At 34.9% G+C, this 21371-nt stretch overlaps 1 protein-coding gene across 6 annotated transcripts in view; it reads right to left on the reverse strand.

Moving 5' to 3' along the window:
• The window catches only part of CEP170 (centrosomal protein 170), an 89679-nt gene that overhangs the window by 54883 nt on the left and 13425 nt on the right, over nt 1–21371 (reverse strand). For all 6 annotated transcript variants that reach the window (XM_032215208.1, XM_032215212.1, XM_032215211.1 and 3 more), the window contains exons 2-7: nt 14756–14900; nt 11510–11599; nt 9352–9430; nt 7646–7704; nt 7086–7245; nt 4526–4660 (exon numbers count right to left, since the gene is read on the reverse strand). In XM_032215208.1, coding sequence (XP_032071099.1) covers nt 4526–4660; nt 7086–7245; nt 7646–7704; nt 9352–9430; nt 11510–11599; nt 14756–14860 — 628 coding nt within the window. In that variant the 5' untranslated portion in view covers nt 14861–14900. The remainder of the gene's footprint in view (nt 1–4525; nt 4661–7085; nt 7246–7645; nt 7705–9351; nt 9431–11509; nt 11600–14755; nt 14901–21371) is intronic.

Raw genomic sequence — 21371 nt, forward strand, 5'->3', positions numbered from 1 at the left:
GATATGGCAGAAACAGAATTATGTATCTTCTTATAGGCAATTTCAGAATTATTTTCCAGATCTAAAGGGCAAAATTTAATTTACACAACATCTTATTCAATTTCATAATCACACTGGTATTCATTTTGAACTGTAGGGAAGGTCTGAAACAACACATTTATGATGAACTTGAATGATGAAATCCACTATCTTAAATCTTGTTTATGAAATGCTTGTGTAACTGCCAATGGTAAATGAAAGCTCAAACATATTAATAGGCTGAAGATAAACGTATTGCCATATTTTTTTTTGCTTTCTTTGTGCAAGAGCACTAAATAGCAAGGTATTGACAAGTAAATGCCTGAACAATTCAATGGGGATTTAAAAGGGAGACTCAGGTAGTCCGTGACCCACAACAGTTCCTTTAGTGACTGTTTGAAGTTTCAATGATACTGAAAAAAATAACTCAGGAGCATTTTTTTCACCCTTACGACCACGTAGCATCCCCATGGTCACCTGATCAAAATTCAGACACTTGTCAACTGATTCTTATGTATGACAGTTGCAATGTCCCAGGGTCATGTGATCACCTTTTGAGACCTTCTGATAAGCAAAATCAACCTGGAAGCCAGATTCACTTCACAATCATGTTAGCAACTTAACAACTGCAATGATTAACTTAATAACTGTGGCAAGAAAGGTTGTAAAATGCGGCAAAGCTCACTTAACAAATATCTCATTTAACAACAGAAATTCGGGACTCAATTGTGGTTGTAAGTCGTGGACTATCTGTAGTTTAAAAGTGAAAATAAACAGCAAAATGTTTAATTATATATACCCTATATTATCAGAAAACACTTCATGAATATTTATAGTATATTCTATAGTACAATAAAAATATTATTCAACCAAAAATAGTGTTTCTTGCATTTGATTATCACCAACTGCGCCTCCCCAGTAGTATTTTTCTATCAAATCTTTCAATTATGGCAGGTGGAAAAAGGTATTAAAATAATCTGATTATCTTAAGGCTATTAAAGCTAATTGTATCTAGTTGGCTTATCCGCAAGTAATCTAGTATTTCAATCTTCTCATTAAATCATTTCATGCTATATCCTTTCTCGTCTAGTCAGCGAATTGCCATTTTATAAACAGTGAAAACTGGAGGGTAATATGCATTAATCTGGTGTCGCTATTAAGCTTATTTTAAGTTGCTTTAAATATAATTAACATAAGAAAAACAATGTATGATTTATTATCAAAGCAAATTATTTATTTCATTCAATTCTGATGCTGCCTAACTCTAAGACAGTTAGATATAGAGAAAAGGTACCCAAGATTTTAATAAATACCCCCCCCCCCCCCAAAAAAAAGATCTTACTAGTGATCAAATGCACAGGACAATTTCCAAATTCATTTACATATTTTTTCCAACATTCCAATAGGTAGGAAAGAATAAAAATGATTTTCGATACAATCAAATTGTTTTTAAAAATTCTCCATTGGAAATATAGTCTGTGCCTTCCTGTTTCAGTCTCCTTTCTAGTAACTATTTGTCAATTAATAAGATCACTTCCTCTTCACATGCATAACTTCTAACTCTATTTAGGAGTTTTTGATGAGTGCATGTATATTTTTAAATATTGTTATAGTAGAAATTTATGCATCAAGGTAAGGTTCAAGATTGCTAGAGAAACAGAACATTCAGATACTTGTGTTTGAACTCAATATAAATACATCATTAAATAAATTGGTAGGATCAATGATTATAATTCAATGCAAAACTAGATTATCTTGTACAAACCCATGATTTGTGATGGGTTCCCAACAGTCATTTGGTGGCATTATAGAAGTGGTTTCCCACTGTCTTCTTTCAGTACATTCAATGAGTTTGGTGAACAGTTCCCAAAATCCCAAGCACTACCTTTTTTATTTTTACTGATTTAATAGATCGGTTGATCAAAGTTATTTTAAAAACATTTAAATCAGTTATGTGCAGCTTTGTGCAAGATGTCTCAAAAACCTTGTGCTCAGTCTCACAAGCTGTCAATGTTTTAATATAAAAGAAGGGTAAATTATTAAATAAATGGGTAGTAAACTATTTTAGTTGATTTTAATAAGTAATTATACTGAAATTAAAATTTAGTCCTGCTAATCACTTTCACTTGTAGATGTAATCCTTGTTTTTAAAAATATTACATATCCCAAATATGTTAATTTGCTATATATTTTTCCCAATTTTTTATTTTTTAAATAAAAACAAACAAAATCATCCTCCATTTTTGTGCATCCCTTCCGTCATCACCTCTGATTCATTTCAAATTATCTATTTTACATTATATATATATATATATATATATATATATATATATATTGCTATATATATTGCTATCATCATACCTCATCCTTCATGACTATAGTTGTTTTAACGTCCCTTTATAACAAACATTCCAAAATTTAAAACAAAATCACATAGTGGCATTTCCTTATCTATTTTCAATATCATCCAAATACATTATACCTTTTTAACACATTCAAAATAAAAAAACTAATTATGTTTAATAACAAAGTTCTTAAACCTCTTTTCTTAATCATTGTTTACAATTTATATCCAATTTCCCTTTTATCCTGTCAATACAAATTATTACATTATTATCATTATCAGTCATTTATTTAACAATAGTTTGACTAAGTTTAACTTACTTTTTCCCCTTTTTTCACCATTTAAATTTTTTATCAAATTTCCTCTTATCAAACCAATACATATATATATATACATTGTTATCCTTATCAATTATTTATCTAACTTTATCCATTAACACTTCATTTTTAACATAATGCTCTAATTTTAACAAAATTTTTAAACCTCTTTTCTTAATCATTGTTTACAATTTATATCCAATTTCCCCTTTTATCATGTCAATATAAATTATTACATTATTATCATTATCAGTCATTTAGTTTGACTATGTTTAACTTACTTTCCCCCCTTTTTTCATCGTTTAAAAATTTATACCAAATATACAATATAATATATTGTTATCCTTATCAATTATTTATCTAACTTTATCCATTAACACTTCATTTTTAACATAATGCTCTAATTTTAACAAAATTTTTAAACCTTTTTTCTTAATCATTGTTTACAATTTATATCCAATTTCCCTTTTATCCTGTCAATACAAATTATTACATTATTATCATTATCAGTCATTTATTTAACAATAGTTTGACTAAGTTTAACTTACTTTTTCCCCTTTTTTCACCATTTAAATTTTTTTATCAAATTTCCTCTTATCAAACCAATACATATATATACATTGTTATCCTTATCAATTATTTATCTAACTTTATCCATTAACACTACATTTTTAACATAATGTTCTAATTTTAACAAAAAAATTTAAACCTCTTTTCTTAATCATTGTTTACAATTTATATCCAATTTTTCCTTTTATCATGTCAATACAAATTATTACAATTTGCTATATTTTTATAATCAGGGCAAACCCCACTCCCTTTTAGCACTGATGTGGTTACCTAGCTGGATTATGAAATGTCTGTACAAAAATGACCAAGTTCAGAGAGCACCAAGATCTCCATGTTTAATAACTCCACCCATTCTGAGGTTATAAACAGGTATCTTTTCCTATAACCCATTCTTTATTTGTAAGCACGTCGATAAACACATTAGTTCTATGTGTTTTATATTTTAATGCTAATTTTGCCAAACCATTCTTGATCTAAAATGTATGGTTTGCTGGAGCTAGCCAGCTCCACTTAGAACCAGTTCCATAGAAACACTGCAAATAGCCACAAACATTTTAACTGGATTGCAATTGGACTGTTCTGAATAGCATTAAGCTGTACTTAAACAACAATTTGCCACAGAGGTAGAGAAGTCTTAAGCCATCAAAACACCAATCTTTATGTTTCTGTAACCTCTCCTTTGATATCAATCCTGATATTGCTTTCCAGTCTATTCTGCAAACCTTCTAAGTACTCCTTGAAGCTGTTTTTATGCGTCAACATTTGTACTGAATTTCCTTGAAATGAGCTTGATCCATCAAGCTGTGAATTGGAGCCAAAACATTGCTTCAGCCCCTTTTTCTTTTGCTTCTCTCTCACTTAACTCTATATTAAGTATCTGCTAAATGTATATCACAAAGATTCTCGAACACATAATTTCCCTTCCCCTCCTTTTAGTTTCTCAAAAACTAAAGTGGGTCCTTTTTGAAGACTTCCCATACTTTCCCAACCTGCAGGCTGAGCTGCCTCTTATCAGGCCTTGTCTAGGTTGTGGGTCTTTTTCCTGTGTTCCAAAGTCATTCCTACATGTTATCAGAATAATACAGAATTTAATAATCTACAATATACTGACCTTTTCTTTGCTCCTCTGAATCCGCATTGTTCCAATATACAAGAATTTTCATTTTAAATTATTAACATAGAAGGAAGAGTAGTATACAATACGTACAAACCTTACCACGTGTGAAAAGGATCTGAGGAAAAGTTACAAGAGGATTTACCTTCTGGATAACCTCACCTAAAACTACTATTTCTTGTGCTTTCTCTTCAGGTTTACCATCTTGTCTACAGCCATTCTGCTCTTCAGTCTCATCATCACCCCACCAAGATGGCTGCCCATATAATGGTGTACCTCGAGGCACTCCAGAAAGATCTAAATAAACAGAAAAACATTTTTCTATAAAACAACCAATGAAACAATATGGTACACATAGTTCTGTCACAACTGCAGATATATCTGATTCTTTCACTCAAAAGTATCTTTAAGATGTTGTGTAATCTAAGGCCTGCTATACAAATTGTATCTTTGCTTATACTGTAGCTGCTCACAATGCAATTTAAACAACTGCCTTGAGTTTCAAGTGAACTTTAAGTGACTTTCTCCTTTTTTACATTGTTTACATTGCAACTTGCTGGGTTTCAGAGCTATTACAGGATGAAATATTTGCTCTGGGACAAAAGTTCAATTGCATTAAAAAAACCTATAAATATATTGACTGTAATGAAATAGACAGCAACAATTTATACCAATTCACAGAATATAATGATTTGCTATAATGTAATTTTCTGTTTTCTGTTTCCATTTATACCTTGTCAACCAGAGAAGTATACTATGGTATTTTAGAAAAGTGGTTTATTTATTTGCTTCTGTAGAATGACAGTATCTTTGCTACTGTTCTTCAGTGTGAGAAAAAGTTCTATAAAACTTTACCATGGGGGAAGGAAGTAATTATTGTTCCCCCAGCAAGCTATCTTCAGAAGTGCCTGTAGATGATCTCCAGGAAGAAAAAGTAAAAAAAAAAAAAAAAAAGGGGGGGGGAGGAAGAATCTTTGAATGTAATGGACATGCGTAATTTAATTAACATTCCTTCCTCCTGAAGAATGTAATAAATTAAGGTTTCACTGTAGAAGTTAAACAGGATGCTAAATGAGACTGGTAACTAGAACAGTAATTAGAGAATGGGCATTAAATGTTACAATCACTTAATCTCCAAAAAAATTAGAATAAAACAAATTCAATGTTCTGAACTCTGGTAGGAAAAACATTCCGAACTTGAACTGTCTTGAATCCACAGCATCCTATTGTGAACTTTAAGGATCTTGGAGATGTTATAGCAATAGCACTTAGAATTATATACAGCTTCACAGTGCTTTACCGCCAACTCTAAGTGGTTTACAGAGTTAACATATTGCCCCCAACAATCTGGGTCCTCAATATCCAGATATTACTTCATGCACACATTGGTCTGAATTCAAAAACATTTTGTTTATACCTTTTCTGAATTCTCTTCAAAGGCAGAATAATAAGACAATGCTATATTAGTGTAGTGTAGAGCTGGTCTGTGCAACTGTGACAAGATTAACATTTTAGATAGGGTTTGGGCCTTAAGAAAGTCTATTTGCAAGTCTAAACTGATGAAAAAGCACTCCTATAATTTTATGTCACTCATGTTTCTGCTTACTGTACTGAATCCAATAATATGCTAATCTTCTTCTGTATTTCTATTGAAAGACAGTAGAAATCCATCTTAGTCTGGTTGCAATACTATCTTGGACGCAGCAGAGAAGGAACAAAGAACATTTGCCTTCCTCTTATTTGGGTTGTCTCAAGTTGTCTTCATCCATCCCAAAACTATTCTCCAAAATTTGTGTAGGCTTTCCAGAGTTTGTTTAGAATTGAGGAAATAAAAAAGAAGTTGAGTCCCATGCCTTTTATTTTTTGACACATAGGTCAAATGTCTCAGTAACTCTTTCAATAATTTTCACATCAATATTAAGACATGATATCTCAAAAACTGATGGCCAGATTTATCTGTATAGGACTAATTGCCAGGCTCATACAAAACATCCTATCTTAGGTATGCAGGTATAAGGAGTTCCTTTAATCTCTTTTACATTTCTTAGCCAATCACTTCTTGTCAGCTACAGAAAAGAGGCTAATTCTTTAGCCATTAGAGAATGCTAAACTGGTAATTTAGGAAAGAATATTCATGCTTCATGCACTTACTTTCAAGGGCTATCAGCCTGACACTGTCATTGAATTACTGTCTCATTTATGTTCCTATAAGGCTTCTATCTTTCTTTAAATAGCAATACTTCGAAGTGCAAGAAAAATCATAAAACATTCTCAAATATACCTGTTATTTTTTTTATAAATCACACATTATTGAAAGTGGCAGAGAAATGTAAGAATGTGAAGTGCCTTTAATAAATTGGCTGAGAGTATAACAAATTATTTTTCATACATAGTATCTTGAATGCTTTTTACAGATCATCCTTATGGCCACAGTTGGGATGGTATCTCTTTGCTAAATGCTGCTGTCGTTAAGCAAGTCATCACACAACCAGGCCTGATTCTATGTCCATTTTTACCATGTTTGTTAAGAGAATTACATTAAATGAATGTAGTTTTATATTGTTTTTGTACTATATTGTTTTTAGGTTTTTTATATTGTTTGTTAATTGTTGTGACCTACCTACTCATGTATTTGTGATGGGTGAATATAATAATACAAACAATCAATTAAATAAATATTCAGCATACTTTAAAGATTGTAGTACTTATTTCATTCCCTCACCTGCTGATTTTTCTTCTGACTTGAGAGCATCAATTGCTTTGTGATGAATTTCAACAGTGCTGTCTTGTACTCTTGGTTCTGCAGTTTTGCCACTTAGTTTTGCCCCGTCTACCTCTGAGGATTTCTGAGATAATTGTAACTGACTAGTAAACTTCTCATGCTGAAGAGTATGCAAAATCAACCAGACAAAGCAAGAAAATATTAGGACTTATAAAAACATGTTGTTTGATACACTATAACAAAACTGATTAATATGCATGTTCATTTGTCAGAAGATCCATTTTAAGTAAAGATATTTAACTATAAATGTTCATATGTTCATCAAAAGTTACAAAATGACACCTCCATTTGGAAGCCATATGTAAAACTGTTACCATTTAAGCAATTCAAAATAAGTTTTAAGAGGGGGAGGGAACGGACAACATCCATTTAATCTTTGCTCCATTCAAAGCAACAGCACTGGAACGCACGTACAAATAGAGGCTATTACTTAATGGGAGTCAGTCTAAAACTACAACACAGTGCATGAAACAAAGTACATATACATTTAGTTTTTTTACCTTAAGTGCTTCTTCAGGCACTCTCAGTTCTCCTCTGACTACAGTGAAAAGATTGGTATGTATGACACGCTAAGGAAACTAGTCACTCTTGTCCAACTATTTCAGAAACCTCAAATTATTTTTAAACTCTACAAATCTACAAGTGTTTGAGACACTACAATTGTTTACAGTTTCAATATATAAGCAACATGGGTAGGCTTGTTCTTGAGAACTGTGTAAAGTCATGGATAGTGGTTTGGAGAAACATGCCTGCTACAGCATCTCCACTGCTTCCTCTCTCATTCAGTCTTTCCCCTGCCCCCTCCCCCTTAAATTTATATGCATACAATCCCCACCTCTGCTTTCCTTTCACTACAATTGGGCTACATACTTCTCTCCCAGCTGCTTATAGTAAACGGTTCACTGACAAATGCACGCTCGACAAATGCGCACCGACAAAACCGCGCCTGCCATCAACAAACAACATAATGTGACGCGAAAACGTCCTAACCCTACCCCTTTATTTCATTGTTTTCGCGTCCCACTATGTTGTTTGTTGATGGCGGGCGCGGTTTCATCGGCGCGGTTTTGTTGGGCGTGCATTTGACGGGTCACGATAGTAAACCATTAAAATATCATATATGAAAGGGAGATGCGCAATTATAAAATAGAAAAATATGGAAATTTTTCTGTAGAGCAAAACATTTCAATATATAAAAAACCTTCGGTATAAAAAATATGTTAAAAAGGTGTGGGGAGGGAGGACAAAAATGATAATCATTTATATGCTAATAAGCTTGATAGGAAAGACACATGTTACTTGGCATTCCAGGGAGATAATTTACAAGGGACAAAATATGGCATTGTCCAAGGGTAGGAAATTTCCAGACACAAACACACTGTTCTTTTCCAAATTACAATATTGCTTACTGTTATAGTACTTTTCAAATAAAATAAAATCTCTTTATGCACACTGGCCTTAACATGTTCTTTCTCTCTCTCTCTCTCTCTCTCTCTCTCACACACACACACACACAGAAACACACATTTTGACATACTAAAAACAACTTATGTTTTTAAACATAAAATTAATCCTGCTCCCAGCACTAACATGGTTTAATGTTCAATAGTTTGGAAAATTATGAAAATTAATTACCAATATAACTTATAAACCATGCTTTCACATTTTAAGCAAATTGAATCATATGCTATTAGCCAATTTGGACATAATGGCAAAATATTTTGGTGAAATATAAGCTACATGTGTGCATAAATGTTTTTGATATAATATGTATGAAGGAACTTGATGGAAATATAGATATTTAATCCAATGTAAAAGCAGCAACAAGAAATGCCAGAAAATAACTCATTAGTTTACTCAAAATATCTATTGGTTTCAGTTAATCTGAGCAAGTGACAAATTACCAGCTTCTCCCTTTTCAGTATTCAAATTACTAGATTCCGCCTACCTTGTAGCACTTTTACCTTCTAAAAAGCAGAGAAGCAAAGCTATGTAGGTAAGATTTAAAAATGTAATATTTCTCATATCTTTTTATTCTTATTTCTTTCTACAATGATAAAATTCAATTTGAGAATCCACAAACTTACTGTTTTGTACTACTCTACTCTCATTTTATCAACAAATTACAAAAATCAAATGAAATAAAATCTTAGGCATGATCAAAACATGTTTTTCTATTGTTGTGTTATTGTTATGTTAAGGATATCATATCCAAATCTCAGTTTATCATCAAGCTTTAGGATGATGTATGTCTGTTCTGGAATCCGCACATCATTCACGAAAGTCTGGAGAGAAAAAAAGCAAGAATGTTGTTGTTGGGATAAAATTGTTGGGATAAAATTGGAAAAACACATAACCATGGTGAGTTTTAAGAGAAAGGTAGGGTATAAATCTAATAAATTATTAATATTACAGTAATATTTTTTTTGATGTTTTCCTTATTTTGGTAACAAAGTCATAGCATAGCACAGTGTTTTTCAACCTTTTTTGTGCAAAGGCACACTTTTTCATGAAAAAAAATCACGAGGCACACCACCATTAGAAAATGTTAAAAAATTTAACTCTGTGCCTATATTGACTATATATAAAGTAATTTTCCCATGGCACACCTTACACTATGTCACGGCACACTAGTGTGCCGCGGCACAGTGGTTGAAAAACACTGGCATAGCATATGGTTATCCAAACAAAACAAGAAAAATGTATAAAAATACTGTGTTTTCCCCAAAATAAGACCCTATCTTATAATTTTGAACCCCAAAATAAGCGCTTGGACTTATTTTTTTGGGTCTTATTATTTTTGGGGTGCAGGAGGCGATGAGCATGGTGATCTCATGGCTGCACTCAGCTGATCAACGGGTCGCAATTAAGGCGCCCAGCTGCCATTAGCTGACTGGGGAAGGGAAGGGCTGCCTCCTACGCTGGCCATGCCCACCCCTTCACTAGAGCTCCTCCTTTTCAGAGGAGGGCATATATTTATGCTGACCCCAAAAATCAGGCTTGGCTTTATTTTCGGGACATGTATTTTGGGAAAACACGATATACATTCTGGTACAATATATACTCATCACATTATATTCTCGTTCGGATAAGTAACATTACACAAAGAGTGGGGAAAAATTAATGAACATCCCTCCCCATTTAAATATGAGCTAGGAATACAAATAGAAAATACACTTACATTTTATTGACACCATCATTTACTATGTATCTATACTTGCAAAGTATCTTTGCTTTTACCAAGTTCATACATCACTTCATAACTATCTTTAAGGATTGCAATAAGTATTTCTCATAATCAGCACGTCTGAAGGAAAGTCAATTATCTTCTGTAATAAGTATCTCACTTTATTCATATTTATTTACATTTAAAGTAACATCAGTGAATATTCTACCAGCATGAGCTTCATAAGAAACCATAAATGTTTAAACCATAGAACTTTATATTAAATCAGTAATGTTATGAACACTTTAATTCCAGTCTATTATATTCCAGCTCATACGGTGGGTTAACTATGTTTTTTTTCTTTTTTAAATATGCATGCTAGATTTTCGCTGAATATATTTTAAAACTTTTATTATTGAATGGCAGAAGAAGCTTTCACTGAAAGCTCCAATGTGAAGCAAAGAGTAAGCATATAAATCTTTAGTGAAGGCCTAATTTTACATTATGCAATTCTACATTATCCCTTCACAAAGCAGAGCTTCCATTTATTCTCCATCGCATTATTCAGCCCAGTTTGGCTTTGTAATGATTGCCAGCATTGGGACAAGAGAGGAAAATTTCATTCTAAGTAGTTTTGTAATGGGGCTCAAAATTTAACTTGATAACTGTATGTTAATGTGTACCAAAACATTCTAATATTTTCTGGTATTTGACTAGTTTTCAAATTATTTTTAAGTTTAATCTGTTAGTAACTAGTACAGGCTACTAATTTTAGTTTCATACATCTTCAAAAGATATTTTCAAATTCCCCTAAAATAGCCTCCAAGCCTGGAAATCACCCCAACTATGGGAAACACCCTAACAATGTAACAAGAAAAAAAACTGGATATAGCTACATAGCAATTTATCTTATTTTGTTTTGTGTGTTCATGACTGTGTTCTCATGGCAATTGCCTAGACTAGTCCCTGTACTTTTCTTGACAAGGGTATTCAGAAATGGTTTCCTCTCATCTCTTTCTCAGAGCTAAGAGAGTGACTGGCTCAGGGTCTAGTTGGCTCTGTGCCTAAGGCAGGACTAGAACTCATGATCTCTTGGTTTCTAGCACAGTGCCTTCAACATGGCTCTGGCATAACAAATATACAGCTAAAAATAGTTGTTTTGAACCATCCAGACTGAATGAAAACAAAATAAACTTACCCCATTTAAACTGCCTAAATCTTTCACCAAGTGTTCATCAGCAGAGGCGTCATAATTGATAACAGCATGTTGCTTATCCACACTACGTGACTGAAATATTTAGATGACACAATTTATATATTAATTTATACAACTGAAGTAGCAAAAAAATAATAACTGCAATCATTTCAGAAAAAGTAGTTCAAACTGAATTATTATATAACTACAAAATACACGACACCATCATTGTGAAGAGCTGTTAAAGTGTAAGAAGACTGGATTCAACATTAAAATGAAGTACAAATTGAATTTTTCAAATAACACTACATGTACATCTGCTTTAGCACTTGAGATTTTTTGCATAATATTGAGCGACTATCAGGAAGTCCAGGAAAAGTGAATAGCCAAACTTGAATGGGAGAGTAATACTTACATCTGATTCCAATCTCTCTTTATATCTGTATTTTTCATAGAAACCTAGATTAGTTATTCAAGAAAACTGCTAGAGGATAGCATTCTTTAAATAATGATTGCTAGAGATTACAATGAAAAGGCTAACAAGAGCTCCTGTCTTCTATTCCCCAAACTATGTTGTTATAGAAAAATAATATAAACAAGTGCAATCAACTATTACTAAAAACTAGAAATAGTACATTCTGTTGAAGTATATAGTTTACACTGCAGATGATTACCGTATTTTTTGGAGTATAAAACGCACTGGAGTATAAGACACACCAAAATTTTCAAGAGACAAATTAAAAAAGGTTTTTGCACTCTGCGGACTTCCCAAAAATGCACCCATTTTTTTGTCAAAAAAAAGGGCATGCATAGCCTTTAGGGGGCTTATAGAGTGCTCCTGGGGGCTGGGGGGGGGGGACAAAAACGAGCAAAAACGGCCCTGTTTTTTTGTCAAAAAAAAAAAAAAAAGAGGCATGCATAGCCTTTAGGAGGCTTATAGAGTGCTCCTGGGGGCTGGGGGGGAATGAGCAAAAAGTGGCCCATTTTTTGTCAAAAAAGGGCATGCATAGCCTTTAGGAGGCTTATAGAGTGCTCCTGGGGGCTGGGGGGGGATGAGCAAAAAGTGGCCCATTTTTCGTGAAATTGGGCCCATTTTTTGTCAAAAAAGGGCATGCATAGCCTTTAGGAGGCTTATAGAGTGCTTCTGGGGGCAAAAATGAGCAAAAAACAGCCTGTTTTTTGCTCATTTTTGCCCTCTCGGGCCCCAGGAGCACTCTGGAAGCCTCCTAAAAGCTCTACATGGCCATTTTTGCAAAGGAGGTGGGGTTTTGGGAGGCAAAAAAATTCTGTATTCAGTGTATAAGACGCAGCCAGATTTTCACTCTCTTTTTTGAGTGAAAAAGGTGCATCTTATCCGCCAAAAAATATGGAACAGAAAAGTAAGAATTCACTCGATGCAACAAGAGGAACAGACAGTTTTATTTCTTTTAAAAATGGCTTCATATTCATTAATGTAACATGCTAAAGTAGCAGTAGTTATATTTATATAATCTTTGGGAAAATTTAGATTTTCATATGAAAGAAAAAAATAATTTTCATATGAAAATTACGTATGCTGTATACGTTATAAGCGATAAAAATAAATTTTATTAGTTCTAGCATTATATTTATTGGATTGTTATATGCTTATAAACCCCAATTATTTGGGATCAACAAAACAAGAACCCTTATTTGGATGTGACAATAAATCAGGGATGAGCAATCAGGAGTCTTCTAGATTTTTCATTATTTTCATTAGTTTCTTATTTGTTTTGACCACCCACACGCAGTTATATTGCACAGCCATGCACATGCACAGATTTTACATTCAAAAACTCATAATTCCTATTTGTAACATTCTACAATTAAATTAACACTGTTGATATACAGAGGTTAGTAAATACCAAATGATTTGAAAAATGGACCTTATTTGTAATAACTGAGAAAAGATCATTTAACATTGATCTGTTTAGCTCTAAGTAACTAATGGAAGAGAGTCCTCTCTAGTACTAAAATGTCCACAGTCTTTTCATTTTTGAGATGTACTTATCAGTGCACTTGGTGAACAAGTGCAGAATGAATATGTGGAAGTAATGAGTACCTTTCAATAATTTATACAAAAAAATAAAATGATGTTTATATTACACAATTCTAAAATAGCAAATTGTACAAATTTAAAACTACTTTATTCATGTCAAGACTTGAAAAACAAAGATAATACAAATGCTTGGCACAATCCTGGTGGGCACAGCTCATATCAGGACACATTCCCCATCTGAAAATTTGCTAATACTTTCAGATCTCTTCAAATTTATTTTCTTTCTCTTTTATCTATTTAATCCATTTATCAATGTCCACCTTTCTTGGATGTTCTCTTCTCCTTTCTGCCCCATCTCCTTCCATTATAACATAGCTTTTCATATAAATCTGCATCTCACCAGTAACTTATATGCTTGAAGCTAAGCTTTGTGATTTGGGTCATGGCCCATCAATGCCAACTTTGTGGAAACTAATCTATTGTTGTAATGACAATGGCCCCAAATGGGATAAAAATATACACAATGGACTATACAAAACCTTGGATATCTGATCAAAATATAACACAGAGAAATAACTGCTGTACTATAACAAACAGTTCATCAGTTATTAAACTTGCTTGTTACCACTTACCAGACCTGTACAATCCTTTGTAAGATCACCAGACCATGCATGCGAATCAAGTATTAGGTTACTAGGTTACCAAATTTGCCAGCCCAATTGAAAGCTTTCCAATCTAAACTGACATCTAAAGTTTTACAGCTAACATTTTAGCGTAGCCTTGTATATACTTAACTGTGAACTTTAGTTCAAAGGTTCTCCAAAGTCAGTTGTACCATGATGAACTACTTTGTACAGCATTACAACCTTCTGAATGTTAGTAATGCAACAAACTTGGTTAGATTTATGGACTCCATCACTATTTAATGATACTTTTTAAAGCACAGCACTTTGTTTATCAATACTGAGAAAATATTTTAGAATTTTATATTTTTTCTAACTCTTAATTCTTCTATTTCAGGTATCGATGGGGGAAAAATGAGAGAGCCACAGGATGAAAATCTTTAGATGTCTGAGCTATAATATTTGTGGGATTCAAATGATTGCTAGAGGCTAAATAGGGAAAAGTAAACTACTTAACAGTTCAAAATAGACTCCTCAGAAAGTAGTGTGCATTTAGTATATTACATCCAAGCCTTCGACATTTACTGCCTGGAGAACAGATAGAATTACCTGCAACATCAGCTCACAGTCATCTCGTCCAACAAAAATCATCTCTCGTGGCAGTCTATGACGGGTGCCTCCACTGCTCACCAAAAACCAGGATGTTAAGCTCATTTTCTGCTTAGCTAATAAATCCTCACAAGGCTACGTCATCCTGCAATGAGAAGGGGAACATATTTTAGTTAACCTTACGTTCTAGTTCCTAATGGGATTTTTTTAAAAAATCGTTGGGAGTCTTTCCAGTGCCAGAAATTTTTATCAAGGTTTGTTTCACAGACATTATTTTTCATGCAGAAATGTATCACTATGTTTCCTATGTGTCACATATTGTTTTTAGTCACTGCTTCCAATACACCCTGCCCCCCAAAAACCCACTTTAAACATGATTGCTTTTGTGAATGAAATAATGAATGTTACTTTTCCCTACATCCAAATTGCAAAAGTGATGCCATCCCAAGAATGTCTTCAGATAACTGTTTCAAGAGACATTTTATTTGAAAATAATCAGAACTGATTGTACATTCAGTCCTGGTGTACAATTTCAGTGCCTAGAGAGAGGCCTGCTTGGCTTTTCCATGCAAAGGCAACTTAAAAGGCCAGCCGTCTATGCCTTTTGTGTTCCCAAGGCATAGTTCATGGATGATTCCTTTAGAAATGGAAAATATATTAAATAAATGACTATTTTAAAACTATTTCAATTTGCTAGTATTTATGTTCATAATCAGGACTGTTTCATATCATCTTCCTTTATTGTTTACTGTCTTGATTTGAAATAACTTTAATGGTGTTTATCATATGCATTTGACTTGGCTTTTCAGAATACTGTAAACCACTGTAGGCTTTTTCTGATTTAGTTTTATGCAAATGAGAACAAATAAATAAATCTAAAAGAAATTAGAACTATATAAGTCTTCGCATATGTGAAAACCCATCATACTATTCACTATCAGGATAAATAACATTATGCAAAGTGCTAAAATTAATAAAAAACAGTAAGCTAATTTTTTTAATGAGATTTAAAAAAGTAAAGGGAGCATGGCCAAATCTATTTATAGCTATATTATTTATTCACTATAAAGCTCCTTTCATACTTATCTATCTATTTATTTATGGAGAATTCTGAGTAGCTTATGCTTGGACTGAAATGTTTGTTTCAGCAGCAACACCAGGTTGGATCTAGATCCAGGACATGTACATTACAAGCAGTAGCACCATGGTGTCTTAGCAATGTACAGCTAAGTAGTAAAAGAAAGGAAATTGAGAAAGGTTGGAAGAGTGGATGGATGGATTTTATGTGCATGGCAGTGGAGGCAGCAACAGTAAATAGCTAAATGGGAAGTTAGGAAAAAGAAGGTGTAGGAAGATCATGGGGAGGACTGGGCAAGTCAACCAGGCAGACAACCAAAACAGTAGGAACGATGCTACTGAAAAGAAGTAAGGAAAAGGCAGACACAAAACAATGGGGGAGGGATTGCCAACCAGGAGGAGGAAGATATATACTCCATGGCCTGGCCAAACCTCCAAGCCCTCTTTGCTCTGTGCATGGAATAGAACATGTTTTCCATTGCACATCCTTCAAACATCTGTTTTTCAGAATCTCAGTTCAACCCAACCATAATTTTCTTAGAATGTCACTCTTCCTTCATATAGTATATATGTTTTATAATTCATTCCTGATTGTCTTTCAATTATCAAACCACCTTGATGTACTTATTTTATACTTGTTGCTCATTTTTGTATTCAGTCCAAATTTATTAAGGATCCATATATTCTTGGCCCCATTGTTTTTTTGTTTAATCATGCATTCTTCTTAAATATCCCACCAACACTGTATTAAACTAACTTCATGCTTGTTTTGATATTCCCAACTGTCATTCTATATAACAAAGAACACAACTACTGCTACTTCTCTTAATAAATACTAATTTCTTGCAAAATACCACATGCTATCTACTATATTTTTATCACTTTATGGCAGCTTTTTTCCTCTTCCCAGCTGCAATAAACATACAATGAAAGAAAGGCCATGGAGAAAAAATTGGATCCCCTTCAATGGAAAAGGGACTATTCCTTATAGAGGAATATGGGCACTTTAGCAGCAGCTTGTTACTTATTAGACTCAAATAATGAATAGGGAAAGACAGAAGTTGAAAAGCTGAAGAGAAAAAAAAACATAGAAAGAATAAAGGAATGGATAGAAGTATGTATATGCTTTGTAAATGGCTGAAGAACTGCTCTGTACAGGGAAGGGGAGAAAGACTGAAAGATCTTGGAAGCTGCAGATTGCAGAAAAGCTTGGCAGTGACAGATGCCAGCCCACACTGCGAGAAAAAGAAGTGTCAACTCAGAGAGAGTGTGTTAGGGAAACCCAACTAGGTTAGGTTTCCTCAAAGCTGCTGGAGAGCAGACTGCCCTGTGTTACAGGCTAAGCTCTTAGAGAGGGAGCCAAACCAAGAAGAAAGGGGAGGGAAGGAAAAGTGGTTTCTCCCCCACCACTTTGGTGTGCCAAGCAACTAATATAGCAGACTCACAAAGCTTAACAGAAAACACTTCAAGAGGTCTGAAAGGCTAAGCTGATTGTAGTACAACTACAGTCAGACAGTAGTAAAGCCAACCATACCAGCAGAAGTCAACCATTGTAGTAGTTGTCTGTCTGTGTGTCTGTCTGTCTGTACGTGAGAGAGCGAGAGCGAGAGCGAGAGTGAGAGCGAGAGAGAGAGATAGAGAGAGAGAGAGAGAGAGAGAGAGAGAGAGAAGCAGTGGTTCTTGAGAAAGTGCAGTGGGGAATGGGAGAAGCCTTTGGAAAAAGACATATTTGGGCTCATGGGAGAGAAAAAGCAGAGCAAAGAAGTTGTGTGGCAGCATCCGGAAGCAGCTTAAAGGAGTCTAGATGCACAGCCTTGTTGTAGCTAGAATCGGGAGTAGGGCTTAATTATGATTCCACGCAATAAGACAGCTTTAAGCAGCACCACAGTAAAGTGTTCTTTGAATTTGAGGGCTTGTAGTTGTTTAAGACAGATAATTTTGAAAAAAAAAAACAATTTTAGCAAAGCTTACACATCAGCTTGAACACAGCACAGAGGATCTTTCAAAGATCCTGGAACACTAGGGAACTGCCATAGGACTGGGAAAGAGCTGATGTGGTTCCCATCTTCAAAAAAGGAAAAAAAAATAGATCCAGGAAACTACAGACTTATCAGTCTGAATACTGGGAAGATTCTGGAAAAGATAATCAAGCAACAAATCAGCGAACACCTAGAAGCAAACAAAGTAATAACCAAAAGCCAGATCACGTCAGACTAATCTTATTGTATTTTTTGACAAAGTGACAAAAATAGTGGACCAGAGGAATGGTGTCGATATAATTTATTTGGACTTCAGTAAGACATTTGATAAAGAAGAACATAAACTACTACTAGATCAAATAGAAAAATGTGGGTTAGACAGCATCACCACCAGATGGATTTGTAACTGGCTGACCAACTGCACTCAACATGTAGTCCTAAATGGAACTGCATCTACATGTAAGGACATATGCAGTGGGGTACTACCCCAAGGCTCTGTTTTAAGCCTAGTATTCTTCAACATCTTCATCAATGATTTGGCAAGGGGATAGACAGGGAACTCATCAAATTTGCAGACTACACCAAGCTAGCATGAAAAGCCAACTTTACAGAAGATAGGTTTAAGATACAGAAGGATCTTGACAGACTGGAACATTGGGTACTATCTAACAAAATGAACTTCAATGGTGAAAAACGTAAGGTTCTACATTTAGGCAAGAAAAACAAAATGCACAGGTACAGTATATGTGGTACCTTGCTCAATAGTAATAACTGTGAGAGCGTCTTGGAGTCTTAGTGGACAACTATTTAAATATGAGCCAGTAATGTGCAGCAGCTGCCAAAAAAGCCAACACAGTTCGAGGCTGCATAAACAGAGGAATAGAATCCAGATCACATGAAGTGTTAATACCACTTTATAATGCTTTGGTAAGGCCACACTTGGAATTCTGCATCCAGTTTTGATCACCATGATGTAAAAAAGATGTGGAAACTCTAGAAAGAGTTCAAAGAACAGCAAGAAAGATGATTAGGGGACTGCAGGCTAAAACATATTAAGAACGGTTGCAGGAACTGGTTATATCTAGCTTAATGAAATGAAGGACTAGGGGTGACATGATAGCAGTGTTCCGATATCTCAGGGGCTGCCATAAAGAAGAGGGAGTCAAGCTATTCTCCAAAGCACCTGAGGGCAGGACAAGAAGCAATGGGTGTAAACTAATCAAGGAGAGAAGCAACTTAGAACACAGGAGAAATATCCTGACAGAACAATTAATCAGTGGAACAACTTGCCTCCAGAAGTTGTGAATACTCCAACACTGGAAGTTTTTAAGAAGATATTGGATAACCATTTGTCTGTAGTGGTGTAGGGTTTCCTGCCTAAGCAGAGGGTTGGACTAGAAGACCTCCAAGGTCCCTTCCAACCCTTGCCTAGCCTCAGTAGGCAGTGGTCTGACCACGACAGGGGTATGCTCTCACTACCCCTCAGACCAAGATCACAAGTCCACTGCTCCGAGATGAAGTTAAACTGTCTAGTGCTTGATATTTTCAGTTTTTTAAAGTTTATTTCAAACTCTGATAACATTTTGCAAATACTTTGATAACACTTTAAATATATTGATAATTTAAAGGAAAAACCAGTTTTTCATTTATTTTAGATTATGATTTTTTGTCTTACAAAGAAGAACCAGGCTCTTAAAATTCTTCCCTTCTGTTTCTAATTTCAAGCAAACCACAATTTCTTAGTATGTTTGAAATGTGATCAGCAAAAAAGGTATAATTTCCCCATCAGATTCTTTTTTTCTGATTTCCTTTGACAGGAGTTACAACCAATTGTTCAGCACTCTTCAACTGTTGCAATGACACTGAACAAAGGGACTTTCAACCTGCCCTTGAAGTTTAGGCCATTGCAGCACTTCCACAGTCAAGTAAATAAAATTCAGGCATTTGCAACTAGCTCACACATATGACCCATTGCAACATCCCACTTGAGTTATTGCTGACCTTCTCTGCCAGCTTCCCACAAGCAAAGTCAAAAGAGAAGCGGTCAGGAGAAGTCACAAGATGCCTGGGAAATTCCCCCCCACCCCAACATTTCTTTGTTCTTGCACATTGTATAGCCTTTTTCCCCTTTCACTGGCTTGCATCCACCTGTGCCCTCCTTCCCCAGCCTCCCTGCACTTGCAGACAAAGCATCCTGTAAGGCACTCCACACACTTTTTCTCCAACCTCCCAGTGCTCATACACAGACACACACCCCTGCACTCTCTGTTACTAGCCTTCCTGCATTTGCACACAGAACTCTGTCCCTTCTTTCCCCAGCCTCCCTGTGCTCATACACACACTCACCCCCTTTCCACAGCCTCCCTGCACTTGGAGTGCCTTATGGGATACTTTGCCTGCAAGTGTTTGTTCAATTTTCTGAAAGGGTTACAGGTTACCAACTACCTTGTGCATTCTTTAACACAGTTAACTGCCACTGGCCAAATGAAATAAATAGTTTTAACAAGGAACTTCCAGCCATTACAAAGCCTTTCCAGGTTTGGTTCCACTTCTTCAAGGGAATGAGTAAAGTCCTCTAAAATCTAAAATCAATCCTGATAACTTAGATCTCTTGCCTACTTCTCTCAGGTTTTCCTAAGGCCAAGTCAGACTGTCACTTTTTTCCTCATTTTGACTCTTTGCACTCCATGAATGCAAAATTTATAGCCTGGTTTTTATTATATAAATGAGAACAATCTTTACTTTATCACATCTCCCAATTTCCAATCTCCAGAGAGAAAACTTTGGGGGATGGGGGAAGGTTAATAATTTGCCTACCAGATGAGAGACTCTGAAGCTAGAAAGAGGATTCCCTTCTTAATTGAATAAATCTGTTCAGTAACAGTAGCATCCAACAGTAGCATCCATAGGATGGATGATCTTGGGGATTCTGTTCTCTTTTTTATTTCCATTTTTTCTTGGAGAACTGAATGTGGTACCACAGAGACTGGTGATAGCAATATCCCTTAGATTTATATGCCGCTTCACAGTGCTTTACAGCCCTCTCTAAGCAGTTTACAGAGTCAGCATATTGCCCCCAACAATCTGGATCCTCATTTTACCTCAGAAGGATGGAAGGCTGAGTCAACCTTGAGCTGGTGAAATTCTAACTGCCAAAGTGCTGGCAGTTAGCAGAAGTAGCCTGCAGTACTGCATTCTAAGCACTGCGCCACCATGCTTTTTCCTAAAAGGAAGACATTTACAACTTTGAAAGATGGCAACAGAACGTCCTTAAAGCAATCCACATTTTATGGGGAGTGGGGGGGTCATGACATAGTAGCCCTCAAAAATTACATCACATCATGTCATACGCATTGCATGGTCAAGCCTCAAATCAGCAAATTATCTGCTGCAGTTCTTCCAATCTTACAGAAGCCTTGGGATGAGGTTTTCCTGGATTCTATAACTGATTTGCCACTTATTAAGAGTAATTCAGCAATTTCAGGTAATTAAGCATGTTTTAAAGAATAATGAGATCACATCAAGATTTCCAATAATAGACTATCATTGTAACATTCTAG

This window comes from Thamnophis elegans, chromosome 4, assembly GCF_009769535.1.
Source record: "Thamnophis elegans isolate rThaEle1 chromosome 4, rThaEle1.pri, whole genome shotgun sequence".
In the NCBI taxonomy this organism is placed as follows: domain Eukaryota; kingdom Metazoa; phylum Chordata; class Lepidosauria; order Squamata; family Colubridae; genus Thamnophis; species Thamnophis elegans.